This window comes from Doryrhamphus excisus, linkage group LG12 (genome assembly GCF_037039965.1).
Source record: "Doryrhamphus excisus strain RoL-2023G ecotype Guam linkage group LG12, RoL_Dexc_Guam_v1.1, whole genome shotgun sequence".
Taxonomy (NCBI): Eukaryota; Metazoa; Chordata; class Actinopteri; order Syngnathiformes; family Syngnathidae; genus Doryrhamphus; species Doryrhamphus excisus.
In genome coordinates this window covers 9600900-9614246 of record NC_136368.1, presented here as the reverse complement: position 1 = coordinate 9614246, position 13347 = coordinate 9600900, and the positions used below count along the sequence as shown (strand labels likewise).

The 13347-nt window shown below is 38.7% G+C and overlaps 1 protein-coding gene across 12 annotated transcripts in view; it reads right to left on the bottom strand.

Moving 5' to 3' along the window:
- Positions 1–13347, bottom strand: part of tns1b (tensin 1b) — a 161858-nt gene that overhangs the window by 30228 nt on the left and 118283 nt on the right. For 10 of the 12 annotated variants that reach the window (XM_058083054.2, XM_058083048.2, XM_058083052.2 and 7 more), the window contains 10 exons: positions 13046–13096; positions 12844–12966; positions 9795–9859; positions 9559–9642; positions 7229–7341; positions 7083–7143; positions 5792–5867; positions 2804–2933; positions 2607–2671; positions 2359–2482 (listed from right to left, as the gene is read on the bottom strand). In XM_058083054.2, coding sequence (XP_057939037.2) covers positions 2359–2482; positions 2607–2671; positions 2804–2933; positions 5792–5867; positions 7083–7143; positions 7229–7341; positions 9559–9642; positions 9795–9859; positions 12844–12966; positions 13046–13096 — 892 coding nt within the window. Of the gene's footprint in view, positions 1–2358; positions 2483–2605; positions 2672–2803; positions 2934–5791; positions 5868–7082; positions 7144–7228; positions 7342–9558; positions 9643–9794; positions 9860–12843; positions 12967–13045; positions 13097–13347 lie in introns of all 12 variants that reach the window. The other 2 variants (XM_058083049.2, XM_078795181.1) reach the window with 1 other exon arrangement.

The following is a 13347-nucleotide window of genomic DNA, read 5'->3' as shown; positions in this document are numbered from 1 at the left end:
CTCTGGAGTAGAATAAGAAGACATCAGTTCTATTTTTGCAAGTACTATTTACAACTGCCACCTCATGTGGCTTTGGCACTTTATGAGCAGTGATAGCCTAACAACCTTGACATTCTGTGTGTTAAAAATACATGGAGGAAATTATGGGAAGTGAATTTACCTTCATTATTTGAGTTCTCCATGATAGGCTTTGCTGTGTTTATTAGGGTAAATCTGTGTAATCCATAACAGTTCAGACCGTTTTTGTCACTTGTCTAAGAGAAGCACTGCCACTACAGTAGGTGGTCATGTAACACAGAGATGCATTTCCAAAAAGCCATCAATCTGCTTGGAAAAATATCTTAAACTAAATATTGTTAGCACAATCCCCAGCTAACAGTGAAGTCTAAAGTAATCTGACTCTGTGGTTGCATGTAGTATGTTGTTAATTTAGAAGCAGCATAGTCTCATGACTATGTGCGTGAGAAGGAATTAAGATTCTATGCAGAGCTGCCAACATTTGGTGTGTGCAATCTAGTAGTACATTCCAGTAGGTGACGCATGGGAGTTTTAAAATCAACCTTTATACAGTTGGAATATGGTGATTTTTTTATTATTTCCAAGACAAAGGGTCCAATTACAAGCAGAGGAAAAAATGGCATTTTTTTAAAAAGCGCTTGAACTAGTAGTTTACAATATGAACTCTTTGACAATTTTTGAAATTATATGAGATACTGTATTTGTTTTTTATTAGCTCTAAACTATAAATTAATACATATAGTATTGCATATAAAATATAACTATGACATTAAATAATAAAATTAGATAATAATAATAATTAAAAAACAATAATAATTGTTTAATAGTTTTGCTGTTTGAACTGAACTACTGAAATATGTTAGCTTTCAAAAATATTCTAATGTACTGAGATGCTTTTGTTGGGAATCTGCTACTGCAAAAAAAAAAAAAACATGAATGGCCCTTGGTACATTGAAAAAATACAATTAAACAGGAAAACTAAAAATACACATGCAAAAAGGGAAGAAAAAAGCAGTAATTCATGAGAATATTCCAATATATTAGGAAAGTAAAATTATCATATTAAAAAGGTCATAACTTTATAACACTGAAGTTGTAATATTTGAGAAGCATAAAGTTAAATATTAATGGAAAAATGCCTTTTTTAAAGCTGTAATATTGTGAGAAAAAGTTTTACGCTTGTCAGTTTGTCGCATACGCTTTGCCGCCTGTAACACAAACCTTCATATGGAGGTGTTCTTTTTTTCATTTAACATACAGTACATAACAGTACATAAAATTATAACATAATTTGTTTACAAAATGTCAAATATCAAAGTGGCTCCCACATTCTTTGATTTTTCAGCATGGGCCCTTGTTCGGACACCCCTGATTTATAAAGTAATTACTAGGTGCCATTCTAGCGAGTGATTGATGCTGTATGCCAGCTATATTCTGCATTCGCCGACTATCTAGTTGCCACCAGTGATTTTAACATAACACATTCATACAAATATTGTCACATTTTGGTGAACAAATTTGAGTATTTTATACGTATCTACAGAAAAATATCAAAAGCTGGGACAATTTCCGGGAGACTTTGGTAGAATCGTCTTAGCAGCTCTATTTTATGCTCTATGAGATTATTATCAAATATTTAAGCCAGCCAGACAAGCAGACATACAAGTGAAAAAAAATAACCTTTATGGCGGATGTAAAAACATGTTGACTCTCTTAAAAGGTTTGGCACCCAGAAGGAAAAGCGACAAGCTGCCTGCTATTTCAATGGGCGTAGCGTTGCTTCCTTTTTTGGGGGTGATGAAGAAAGTACCACGTTGGTCACATTCAATCAACAGACTGTCCATGCCTGTGGCAAACCAGGAATGGCGCACACTACGCCCAAGGAAGCAACAGAACCAGGTCCCACAAGGCTTCTATGAAGTTAAAACCTGGCCGCAAATGAATTTGGTGGTAATAGCACTTCTCCTCCTTATCATGGCAATAAACAATAACTATTATTGTAGTTGCCATAGCTTTCAGGAATTATTTGGTGATATACTTGCTGGTGCTTTCCAGTCACATTTTTTACATCAGCCATAGAAGCAGGAATCAGATTTTATACAGCAAGTTTGTAGAAACTGTTTTGTTTTCTACCCGGATGTTGTCAAATATAGTGGAACTTTGGAACGTACGTCTAACCGGAAAACATCCGAGGCAAAATTTAGGTGTAAAGCTTCGGCATTAACCGAAAAACACACTAACAGGGGAGTAAGCTACTATTATTTTTTTAGATTGCAACATATGATTAATTGTGATGTCTGGAATTCATATTGCAATACAATAATGACAAAATGTACTCACCCTCTGAAGTGTCCTCACAATTCTGGTTGACGTTCTCATAAGAGTCCCAACGAATCAGAGGATCTTGTGTGTTGTAATCCACAGAGACGCTCGGCCCGTTCTCTAGGTGATCCATACCTTGACCCGAAGTGCAAAAAGACAGAGCAGACAAGTGAATGAAACAACCAAAATTAAAACAGTACAAACACAAATGCGTCAATGGACTGTGCAATAGTATGCCTACAGAGACACACACATTGATTCTTACCATGCATTTTTTCTGGGCCAAAGGAAAAAATAAACTCCACCTTCCCATATTCTGGAAACCTATCATCTGCACAGACAAAATAATCAAATATATCACATTTGGAAAGTCTAGCATACACATAATTGAGTCAATTCAAATGATAATTCAGTAGATTTGCCTCATTTCTGTCATTGTGAGAGTTCATATACTAATGCCTACCTTTGAACGTCTCATCGAGTTCGTCTTTTCCAAAGATAATTCCCAGGTCATGAACAGCACACGTGTGAAACTGCACCCGGAAAATCACATCCCGGCATGGACCGCAATAACGTTTGTGGTAGCACTTGAGCTGCAGAATGAAAGTCATCAGATGAGACTGAAAATTGCAGAAAACACAACATCCATGGTGGCAACACTTTCAATGCACAAGGACAAACCAAGTAAAGCGGGGATTGTATTACGATACTATACAGTAAATGGGATGACCAAAGAATGGTCTCCAGTCAGTTACAGTGCAGCTATACAACCATTCACACTCACATTCACACATGTGGACAATTTCGACTTTCCAATTAACCTAGCGTGTCTTTGGAATGTGAGAAGAAGCCAGAGTATCCAGAGAAAACACACACATGCACGCAGACAACATGCAAACTCCACACAGACATGTTCCAAAGGAGATTCAAACCCGCAATGTCCTGACTGTGAGGCTGACATGCTAACCACTAGGTCACCATGCGGCTGACAACAAGATGATGTGATATCAAAACTATAGCAAGCACCATAACAGAACAAACCCACCCAGACAAACACATTGTTCTTCAGCAGAACACCTCATTTCAGAGCCTGCTAGTTTTGCCTCAAAATGTACTGTATATAAACCTCAACAAATAGTTAACACATGATAAAAAAAATTCCAGAAAAAGGATGTTGACAAAATCATATTTAAGATGTGTATTCAAAAGTAAAACCACAGACTCTAAAGGGCACTAATGTTTGCTCCATAAGGCTTTCAGGTTCATCATTCATCGTATTGTATACATTTCTTGATGGTAAATATACACATAACTCTACTAGAACATAAACCACACTCACAGTTTTTGCTCACAGTTTTTATGAGCTGAACCCCTTCCAGTTGTATTTCTTTGGGTTTCGTGCTTCTCGCTAAAACGGTCTGTTTTAATTCCCAAATGTTCAAACCTCTTTATCTGAAACTTTGGCATCGATTAACGCAAAACACAACATTCTAACTACACGTATAGGTCAGAAAAGTGGAAAAAGCATAATGGGTCCCCTCTAAGCAAATTTATTTTGCCTTGATTAAGCATTTTCAAGCATAAAAATGGCTACATTAACTAAAATACAAATATAAGATATTCAGAAGATGCATTCAAAGATGCTGTGAATGATACTGAATGTAGGTCACTAGGTGTCAGTATTGTTACTGTAATGTTCAGTGAGACAAACAATCACCTGACCTGATCACCACAGCGACAGACCTTTATTGCAAGTTTGAATCATCTGGCACAATAATCCATAAAAAAATCCCCATTATAAACACAAGTTACTTTTGCGGCCTTAACTCAGACCAAGCTAAAACCTTAATCTGAAACCTGTACGTCACTTCCTGTCCGCATGCCACTAATCTCCCTGAGAGAAGACAACACAAACGAGCATAAGTCTTATTTACGGCTTAAATGGCTTATGCGCTCCTATTATGTCTGCTACTGTATAATGAGTACTACAAGAGTAAATGTTACTATAGGAGCGGTAAATTCACTTATCACAGTGGGGTGTGGAACCAATTAACGAGGGATAAACATGCCACACTTGTGAGGTGGATGAATTATGGATGCCTTTTTGAGAGAGATGGGCCTTTTGTGTACATAGAAACAGTTTTAGATCTTTGAGTTCAGTGAATGAAAAAAATGTGTTTATATTTTTGCGAGTGTTTACATACACACAGTATAAAGTACATTGGTACACAGAGCTAACATCTCAGCCAGCCAAAGTGCTTGGCCGAATCCAATAGTCAGTCTTGAATAAAATATGACTTCTAAGCTCTGCTCATGTTCAGAATGGAATGGCCTTAGACTGTACATACTGTAAGTGTTCCTTTCATATTCCCAAAGCTAAAATTATGACCCTGAAAAAAAGTAATGCATAACATTACGGCCTGGATAACAGAAGAGGCAGAAATGTGGCTGATGTTTTCCATAAAAAACACTTAGACACTGACAAGTGCTATTCAAGATTATATATTATGTATATATTTCCCATCAGCATACAATAATATACTGTAGTTCTGTACCCCCCCCCCCCCCATCTATTTTTCTCCAAGTGTAAACAGAACTTTCTCTCAGGCAGGAGTAAAACTTTTACTGCAAATTGCTATTTAGGTGTCATTCTTTCCAGCAGCACTAGCTGCTAATGAGGATCTTTAAACAAAGTTGGAGAATGTGATCCAGACCCCCTAAAACCATACAGGTGATGTTTCTATGAATGAAAACTATAAACTCCACATGCTCTTGGAGCATTCTTCCAATGTCTAGTTGTAAAAAAAACAACAGGATTTCCTCCTAGGTAATAAAAATGATCTCCACATTGCAACAGCTGTTAATAAGTGATTGGGATTTTGGCTTTCTTACTGTCAAAAACTTGAAGTAAAAAAATGAGTTAAGACTGTAGATAAAAAACCCAGTATATATTTAAATAAGAACATAACATCCGGCATCAGACACAGAAATAACAAAAAAAATACTAAATAAAATATGTATACAGTATACAGCCATCCTTCATTGATTGCCAACCATGAAATGTGAATTTCCACAAAGTTTGTTGTTGTTTCTTTCTGCTGTTTCTTGCTTACGTAGTCAGATTTATGAAAAAAGCTCATGAAATCAGATTTACTGATTTTTGGCTTGAGCCTTTTAAATTCTGGATGCCCTTCCTGATGAATACCGATGATGCTTACTAGTGGAGATTCGAACCTGAGGTATCCACACCAATCAATGGTTGACTCTGGTTGACTCTGTAGTTCTTTGCTAACTAAGACAGACCACAAATCTGTGTCATTCTTATTCATCATGGCTGCAAAATAACCCAAAATGGAGCATTTTGGTAATGTAGTGTAGAAACACTTGCAACACTTCGCAAGTCAAACAACGATCATGCACGCATTGTCTAAGCACCACTATTTGTTCTTACCAAAATGTCCCCTTTCAGAAGCAGACCAGGTTCAATGGTGATGCAAATACTTGTGTGACCGTCCCCTTGAACATTGCTGCAAGAAAGAAAAAAAAGACGATTGACTTAATTGGAAAATGCGTTTCATCCATTGCAATATCTTTGTTTTTACGGTTTGTTGCTATGTAATGGTGAGCACACCATGCTCATCATCTGCTTACAATTATTTTCTTTCAAAGTGGCCATCACTGAGTAAAACCACTGAGCTGGACTAATTCGGAGTATTAGTGTCTACATGACTGTCTAACGACTGGAGGAGTGGATCAAAGCGTGGAGCGTGCTAATAAGGAACATGTGATGGGAAAAGTGGGACGGAATGTGATTTGGGGCTTTGTGAGAGTCTGGAGGTAAAAGTGCACAACTCTTTCACTATTTCAGCACTTTTACTGTGCAAGCTCTCAAAATATGGAAGACTTTACAAGAAAGATTTGCACGAAGTGGTAACATGTAATATCAATTTGAATGATGAGCTTTAGAGTTAACATTTAAGTATTATTTTTGAATGGATCACATGGTGTTGGATATCCAGAACATGGAGATGTATAGCTATTTGTTGCAGGTAGATGACAGCCAATGCCAGAATAAGCCACCTTAAGTCCACCAGATGGCAAACTCCACACAGAGATGACCAAGGGTGGAATCAAACTCAGGTCTCCAAACTATCCACCGATTTCAGCCAATGCCAGCAAGGGGAGGCATGGTCACCATTGGTCCACAAGGTCAGGCCAAACTCTGTGCTATATTAACTACTCTTGATAAGAAAAGGAACAGGATACTCCTGAACTACATAATGGCAAACCTGAAATAGATTTTTAGAAATCGGCTTTCCATTGTAAATGTGTCTCCACATTTCACAGCCATCCGGTGGGAACGCTAATCCACAGAAAGCAAAGTACAATACGGTTAATGCCGTAAAATAGTGTCTGTGTTACGTGAACACCACAATTATACAGTGTTTTCATTCCAAATCCTCTTATCTTAGTCAACAACAGAATCCAATGATTCCTGTCTGGACTTAAGGATCATCACAGTCCATGGAAAATCTTCCAGACCTCCACAAAAATGCCTGTTTGGTTGTTTCACTGCTCCCAAGTTACAAATAACAATAAGGCTAGAGAATGGTATGCAAATATGGTAGTCAGCGGTTAGGCTGTAAATGAAAATTACTTTTGAAATAATTATTTTTATTGCTAATACAAGCTTACTTTTCCTGGATTCTTACATTTGAGTGTGTTTACGTTTTAAGACTTACTAGATTCCAGATGTGTAAACGGGCTGCATGGCCTGGTATATTTTGAGGAAAGGACGGCATCCTAAAAATAAAACACAACCGGTGTCTCACACACAAGTATTTCCAAACATTATGAGAACACATTTGAGTGCATGAGGGTTGTTCACCTCCTTTGGACTCAAAGTTGGGGATCCCGTGCATGATGACATGGTGAAGAAACAAGGGCTTGTTGTTGATCTTGATGTGTCCACTGAGCAAACCGCTGAAGTACTCCACATACCTACACATGACATGACAAGCATCAGCTGTTCTTGTGGAGCCTTACACAAAAAAATGGCAGTAGCACTGTATTATGTACTTCAAATTCGCATCATCCCATGGTTTATCAAAAATATACTGCTGATCAAATTTTAGACCAGTTAAGAATTCACATTTTGCACTGTTGGCTCTTAAGGTTGGCTCTTAAGGAGGCTGCAAGCCGAGCTTCAAATGCAAAAAGAAGAAATGGAAGTGACCAAAAGATTTTTGAGTATGCAATTTATTGCATAATTTATTGCATAATTTATTGCAATCACTGAAAGGGACCTTGTGCTTATTTTTCTACCCTGTGTATTGAACTGTGGTCTCCTATAGAGCAGCTACACACAATAACCCGCACAGAAACCTGTTTAGATTTTCCAGAACCTTCCAGCTGTATTTTATTTCCTTTGATTTGTGCTCCCCGCCAAAACAATCTGTTTTAATTTATTCCGCCCACGGCTCCCCTCAGGGCACACCCACTCCATTGTGATTGGTCACACGGACAAACCGCTTCCTGACTATGAACCATATAAGGAAGTCCACCCCTCTGTGACATCACAAAGGAGCAGTTTTACCACACATTTTTAAACCTCATTATCTGAAACTTTGGCATTGTTTAACACAAGAATACAAAATTTGAACTATATTTATATGTCAGAAGAGTGGAAAAAGCACAATAGGTTCCCTTTAAAATGAAATGGCTGCTCATCAGCTGATCAAAAGTTTAAGAGCTTAAAAAAAAACAAAAAAAAAACATTTTTTGTGCTAGAGGCAAAAAGAGGTAATGACGCAATTGCACGATAAAAGAGAACATGTTTGTTTCAGTTTTAAGGTGGGAAATAGCCAAAAGCCACTAGGTAAACTTTCCTTGTCATCCATCTCCAAAGGTTCTCAATTGGATCAAGATGAGGAGCATGCAGGATGGTCCCAAAGTGTGACGTTATTCCTCTGGAAGAAGACACGCGGGCATTGTGAAAAAGCCAGTCATTACCACACAGACGAGGGCCTTCAGTCATGAGGGATGCCTACTCCACCATCTACACAGTGTCAGCTGCTGTTTGATGCCTCTGTACGATCTGTAGCTCCATTGTTTTATTGAAGGAACAAGCAGCCCAGATCATGATGGCGCCCTCTCCACTGTGCCGTGTGGAATTCATTTCCTCCTTGTCATGCCAGTAATGTTGAAGGCCTTTTGTATCGTCAAAGTTGCATTATTTTCCACCTTTCAATGTCCCATGTTTAGTGTTCTTGTATAAATTCCAAAAGGGCAATTTTGTGGTGCAAAAGAAGACAAGGCTTTTGAAGACCTTTTGTCTTCTTAAAACCCTCCTCTCGCACATGTGGTCAGATGGTTATTGGACTGCACCAGGAACAATCTTCTTTTGGGCCCGGGATCGTCCCGTGTCAGACAGTCAAACAATCCTCCGACTCAGGGCTGGTGAAATTTTTTATGTTTGGCTTGTTTGTTCTATAACCTTCAGGATATTTTAATAAGTTTCATAGTTTACCGCATCCAACCTCAGCAGCAAGACTCTGTGAGAGGCCTTGCTCGTGCAACTCAATAATCAACAAGAAAAAGTGTTTTTGCCTTTTTACCATCAAGAGATCATGACAGTGTAAATACCTGATAGAATCCACAATGTTGCCAATATTTTGGCTTTTGAATGCTGTAGACTTTAACTTTTGATCCGGCAAGGAACTGCCGATTTCACTTTAATATTTGTTTGCAATACATTGCTTATGAAATTTTTTATTCTCATTCTCATTTCTTCTTTTTGCATTTTGATACTCTACTCAGAGCTTCCTTAAGATCCAACAGTGCAAAATGTAAATTCTTGCAGATCCAAGAAAAGGCAAGCTGCATACAAAATGCAGGGATGGATGGTTCATGATTGAATACAGCCTATTATTTGCCAAAAAATTCTTTCATCTTTTCATCTAATTTTAAATGTTTTTTGCATTTCCAAGCAGGCTACCTGCACTTACTGCAGGTAGCCGTGGCTGGCTGCTGGCCGCACTGGGAAGCCAGACTTTTTCAGACATTCAAAAAACACTTTTGAAAAAATGTAAAACCAGTGGTACTGGGGCTAAAATTGATTATTTGTTTAGATGTTTTTGAGGGCATGTGTAGTCTTTGTGAGACGAGTCACTCGTGGGTCAGTCTCCTAAAGTAAGCAAGCAGGAAAGGGGAACTGACCTTCTCTGAGAGGGCTGACCCACAGGAAGCACTTTATCTTCATAGAAGCGCTTCATGGCAAACCTGTCCAGAGCTTGATCGGCACTGCATTTAGACACAACAAAGGTGGTTTAGTTCAACTTGATCAAACAGAACTTCACATACTCAATAAATTAAATATTCTGATACCCCCCTGCATGCCTCACATTTCAGCCTTCCTCTTTCAGTTATCAAATGTGATTTACTGATTTACCCACCTGGCAGATATATTGCTGTAATGCATGTAAGCAGCCACCACCACACCAGTTCTGCCTCTGTTGCCCTGGAAAGGAATCGAGAGTGGCGAGAGTGAGCAACATTCGTTATCTTGATCAAGGAGGTGTTTCAAACCGACTGTAGACCTTCTTTCGTATGTGCAGTTGATATGCATGTGCACGATTAAAAAAAACATAGCCGAGCAAAATGTATTTTGTTCGAATTATTTTTCTTCTCCAAAAATGGGCATTTTTTTTCCTACAGAAAACACATCTCCTTCACCGTAAATTCATTTGAACATGCATCAGATTACAATTGAGTGCATCACATGATCCATTCACAGTACCACATGTTCAAAAGGAAAAGGAAGAAGCAAAGCTTATTAAATCCTACCCCTCCATCTGGTACTTTTACAATCAGTAACTGTTACATTTGTTCACTTACTGCCTTTTTTGATATTTTTATTATTTATTTATTTATATTAACTTTTTACAATACATACAATGACATAATGGGTACCATAATAACTGTCAATATAGTGGTATATAGTGCATCCGGAAAGTATTCACAGCGCTTCACTTTTTCTACATTTTGTCATGTTACAGCCTCATTCCAAACTGAATTCAATTAATCTCTTACCTCAAAATTCTACACAAAATACTCCATTATGACAATGTGAAAAAAAGTTTTTTTTGACATGTTTTGAATTTATTAAAAATAGAAAACAAAAAAATCACATTTACATAAGTATTCACAGCCTTTGCCATGAAGCTCAAAATTGAGCTCAGGTGCATCTTTTTTCCACTGATCATCCTTGAGATCTTTCTACAGCTTAATTGGAGTCCACCTGCAGTAAATTCAGTTGATTGGACATGATTTGGAAATATAATAACTGTCTATATAAGGTCCCACAGTTGACTGTGCATGTCAGAGCACAAACACCAAGCATGAAGTCAAAAGAACTGTCTGTAGACCTGCGAGACAGGATTGTCTTGAGGCACAAATCTGGGGAAGGATACAGAAAAATGTCTGCTGCTTTGAAGGTCCCAATGAGCACAGTGGCCTCCATTATTTGTAAATCGAAGACGTTTGGAACCACCAGGACTCTTCCTAGAGCTGGCCGGCCTTCTAAACTGAGCGATCGGGGAGGAAGGGCCCGATGGTCACTCTGTCAGAGCTCCAGCGTTCCTCTGTGGAGAGAGGAGAGCCTTCCAGAAGGACAACCATCTCTGCAGCAATCCACCAATCAGGCCTGTATGGTAGAGTGGCCAGACGAAAGCCACTCCTTAGTAAAAGGAACATGGCAGCCCATCTGGAATTTGCCAAAAAGCACCTGAATGACTCTCAGACCATGAGAAACAAAATTCTCTGGTCTGATGGCTTTCGTCTGGCCACTCTACCATACAGGCCTGATTGGTGGATTGCTGCAGAGATGGTTGTCCTTCTGGAAGGCTCTCCTCTCTCCACAGAGGAACGCTGGAGCTCTGACAGAGTGACCATCGGGGCCTTGGTCACCTCCCTGACTAAGGCCCTTCTTCCCCGATCGCTCAGTTTAGAAGGCCGGCCAGCTCTAGGAAGAGTCCTGGTGGTTCCAAACGTCTTCCATTTACGAATAATGGAGGCCACTGTGCTCATTGGGACCTTCAAAGCAGCAGAAATGTTCCTGTATCCTTCCCCAGATTTGTGCCTCAAGACAATCCTGTCTTGCAGGTCTACAGACAGTTCTTTTGACTTCATGCTTGGTGTTTGTGCTCTGACATGCACAGTCAACTGTGGGACCTTATATAGACAGTTATTATATTTCCAAATCATGTCCAATCAACTGAATTTACTGCAGGTGGACTCCAATTAAGCTGTAGAAAGATCTCAAGGATGATCAGTGGAAAAAAGATGCACCTGAGCTCAATTTTGAGCTTCATGGCAAAGACTGTGAATACTTATGTAAATGTGATTCTTTTGTTTTCTATTTTTAATAAATTCAAAACATGTCAAAAAAAACTTTTTTCACATTGTCATAATGGAGTATTTTGTGTAGAATTTTGAGGTAAGAGATTAATTTAATTCAGTTTGGAATGAGGCTGTAACATGACAAAATGTGGAAAAAGTGAAGCGCTGTGAATACTTTCCGGATGCACTGTATATAGCACATCATGACTGGTTCAAGACTGTTCATCCTTGTATTTCGCAAACATCAACTGCTTTCTTGAATTCGCTCATCGTTGTGTATTGTTTGAGGTCCTTACTCAATTTGTGGTCCATGAACGCATCATAGTTTTTTTATGGCTGTAACAATTGTGTTTTTTCACCATTTGCTGGTGGTCTGACAAGCGGGAATCTATTGTAATAGATCATTTAAAGGCAGAATTTCATATGAAAAAAAAAGCATGAACCGAACCTCCAAATCATGGTTGCCCTTCCACTTTCTTGTTGAAAAATTATGTAATGCCGGATGTCCTAATGCTGTAACAGGTCATATGGCATGACACCATGTGCATATCCAACACAACTTTCTTCCTTGGAAACAAGCACCAACACTTCTAAGCTGACAATTACTCAACTGAAAAAACAAGACCAGTTGATATAGCAACAGTCTTGTTTGTAACTTCCCTGTGGGAACTTCCTGGAATGAGCAACAGCAGTTTTGGATACCACTGGCAATGATTATGTTACAAAACACAATCAGAGATACACTGAAACTAATTTGGGACACAAGGCCAGTAGTTGTCTTTGGATACTGTATATTTCTTACGGTTTGTGATGGGACACTGATGGGCGTGGTTCACCACATGAATTTAATGTGACGTTTGTGCAAAAAAAAGGGAAAATATCGGTCACTTCAGTTGTTCAGGATGAAAATAACCAAGTAACCAATTGGTGTGTATAGTTTACTCTGATTTGTATTATTCTCCCTGACACAGCACACCATAAAAAAGCCAAACATGTGGCTTCAATGACAAACAGTAAATCACTGAAACCTCAGGGGTAGAAGGGGCTCCCAAGAAACACCAAAGCACAGAATTTACTGTCAGAAGCTTGTTATCACAGTCTCACCTTATTGTGTATCACTACCACATTGTGGCTGTCTGCACTCAGCCAAGTGTCCATGGCTTTGCAAATGCTGCAAATTTTATCCAGAGCTGGTGCATGATGGTCAGGCCAGCCAAAGTCCAATACCTAGGGAAAATGACCACGGCATGTCAATGAGGCGGCTCTTAATGGGACAAGAAACAAAAACAACAATGCTGAGGTTTACCTTTGAGTTAAGTTGACTTATGTCATAACGCTTCTCACTCAGGTTGAAGAGCTAAGGAGAAAAAAAGAAAACATTATTGTTCCTTTGATCATGTTGCACTATTGATTAGGGATTTATAAATGTCACATGAAACAAAGAGCCATGGAGACAAGACTTATGTAGTGTGATGCCAAGTATTGAGATGTTGTACTTTGTTCAGAAGTACCTAAACACACTATAGGTGTGTGCAAGCAGGCAAAAGTAAAAGTTACGCATAACTTCACCGAAGCCGCCACATCTTAGCAATTGCATCTGATCATCTT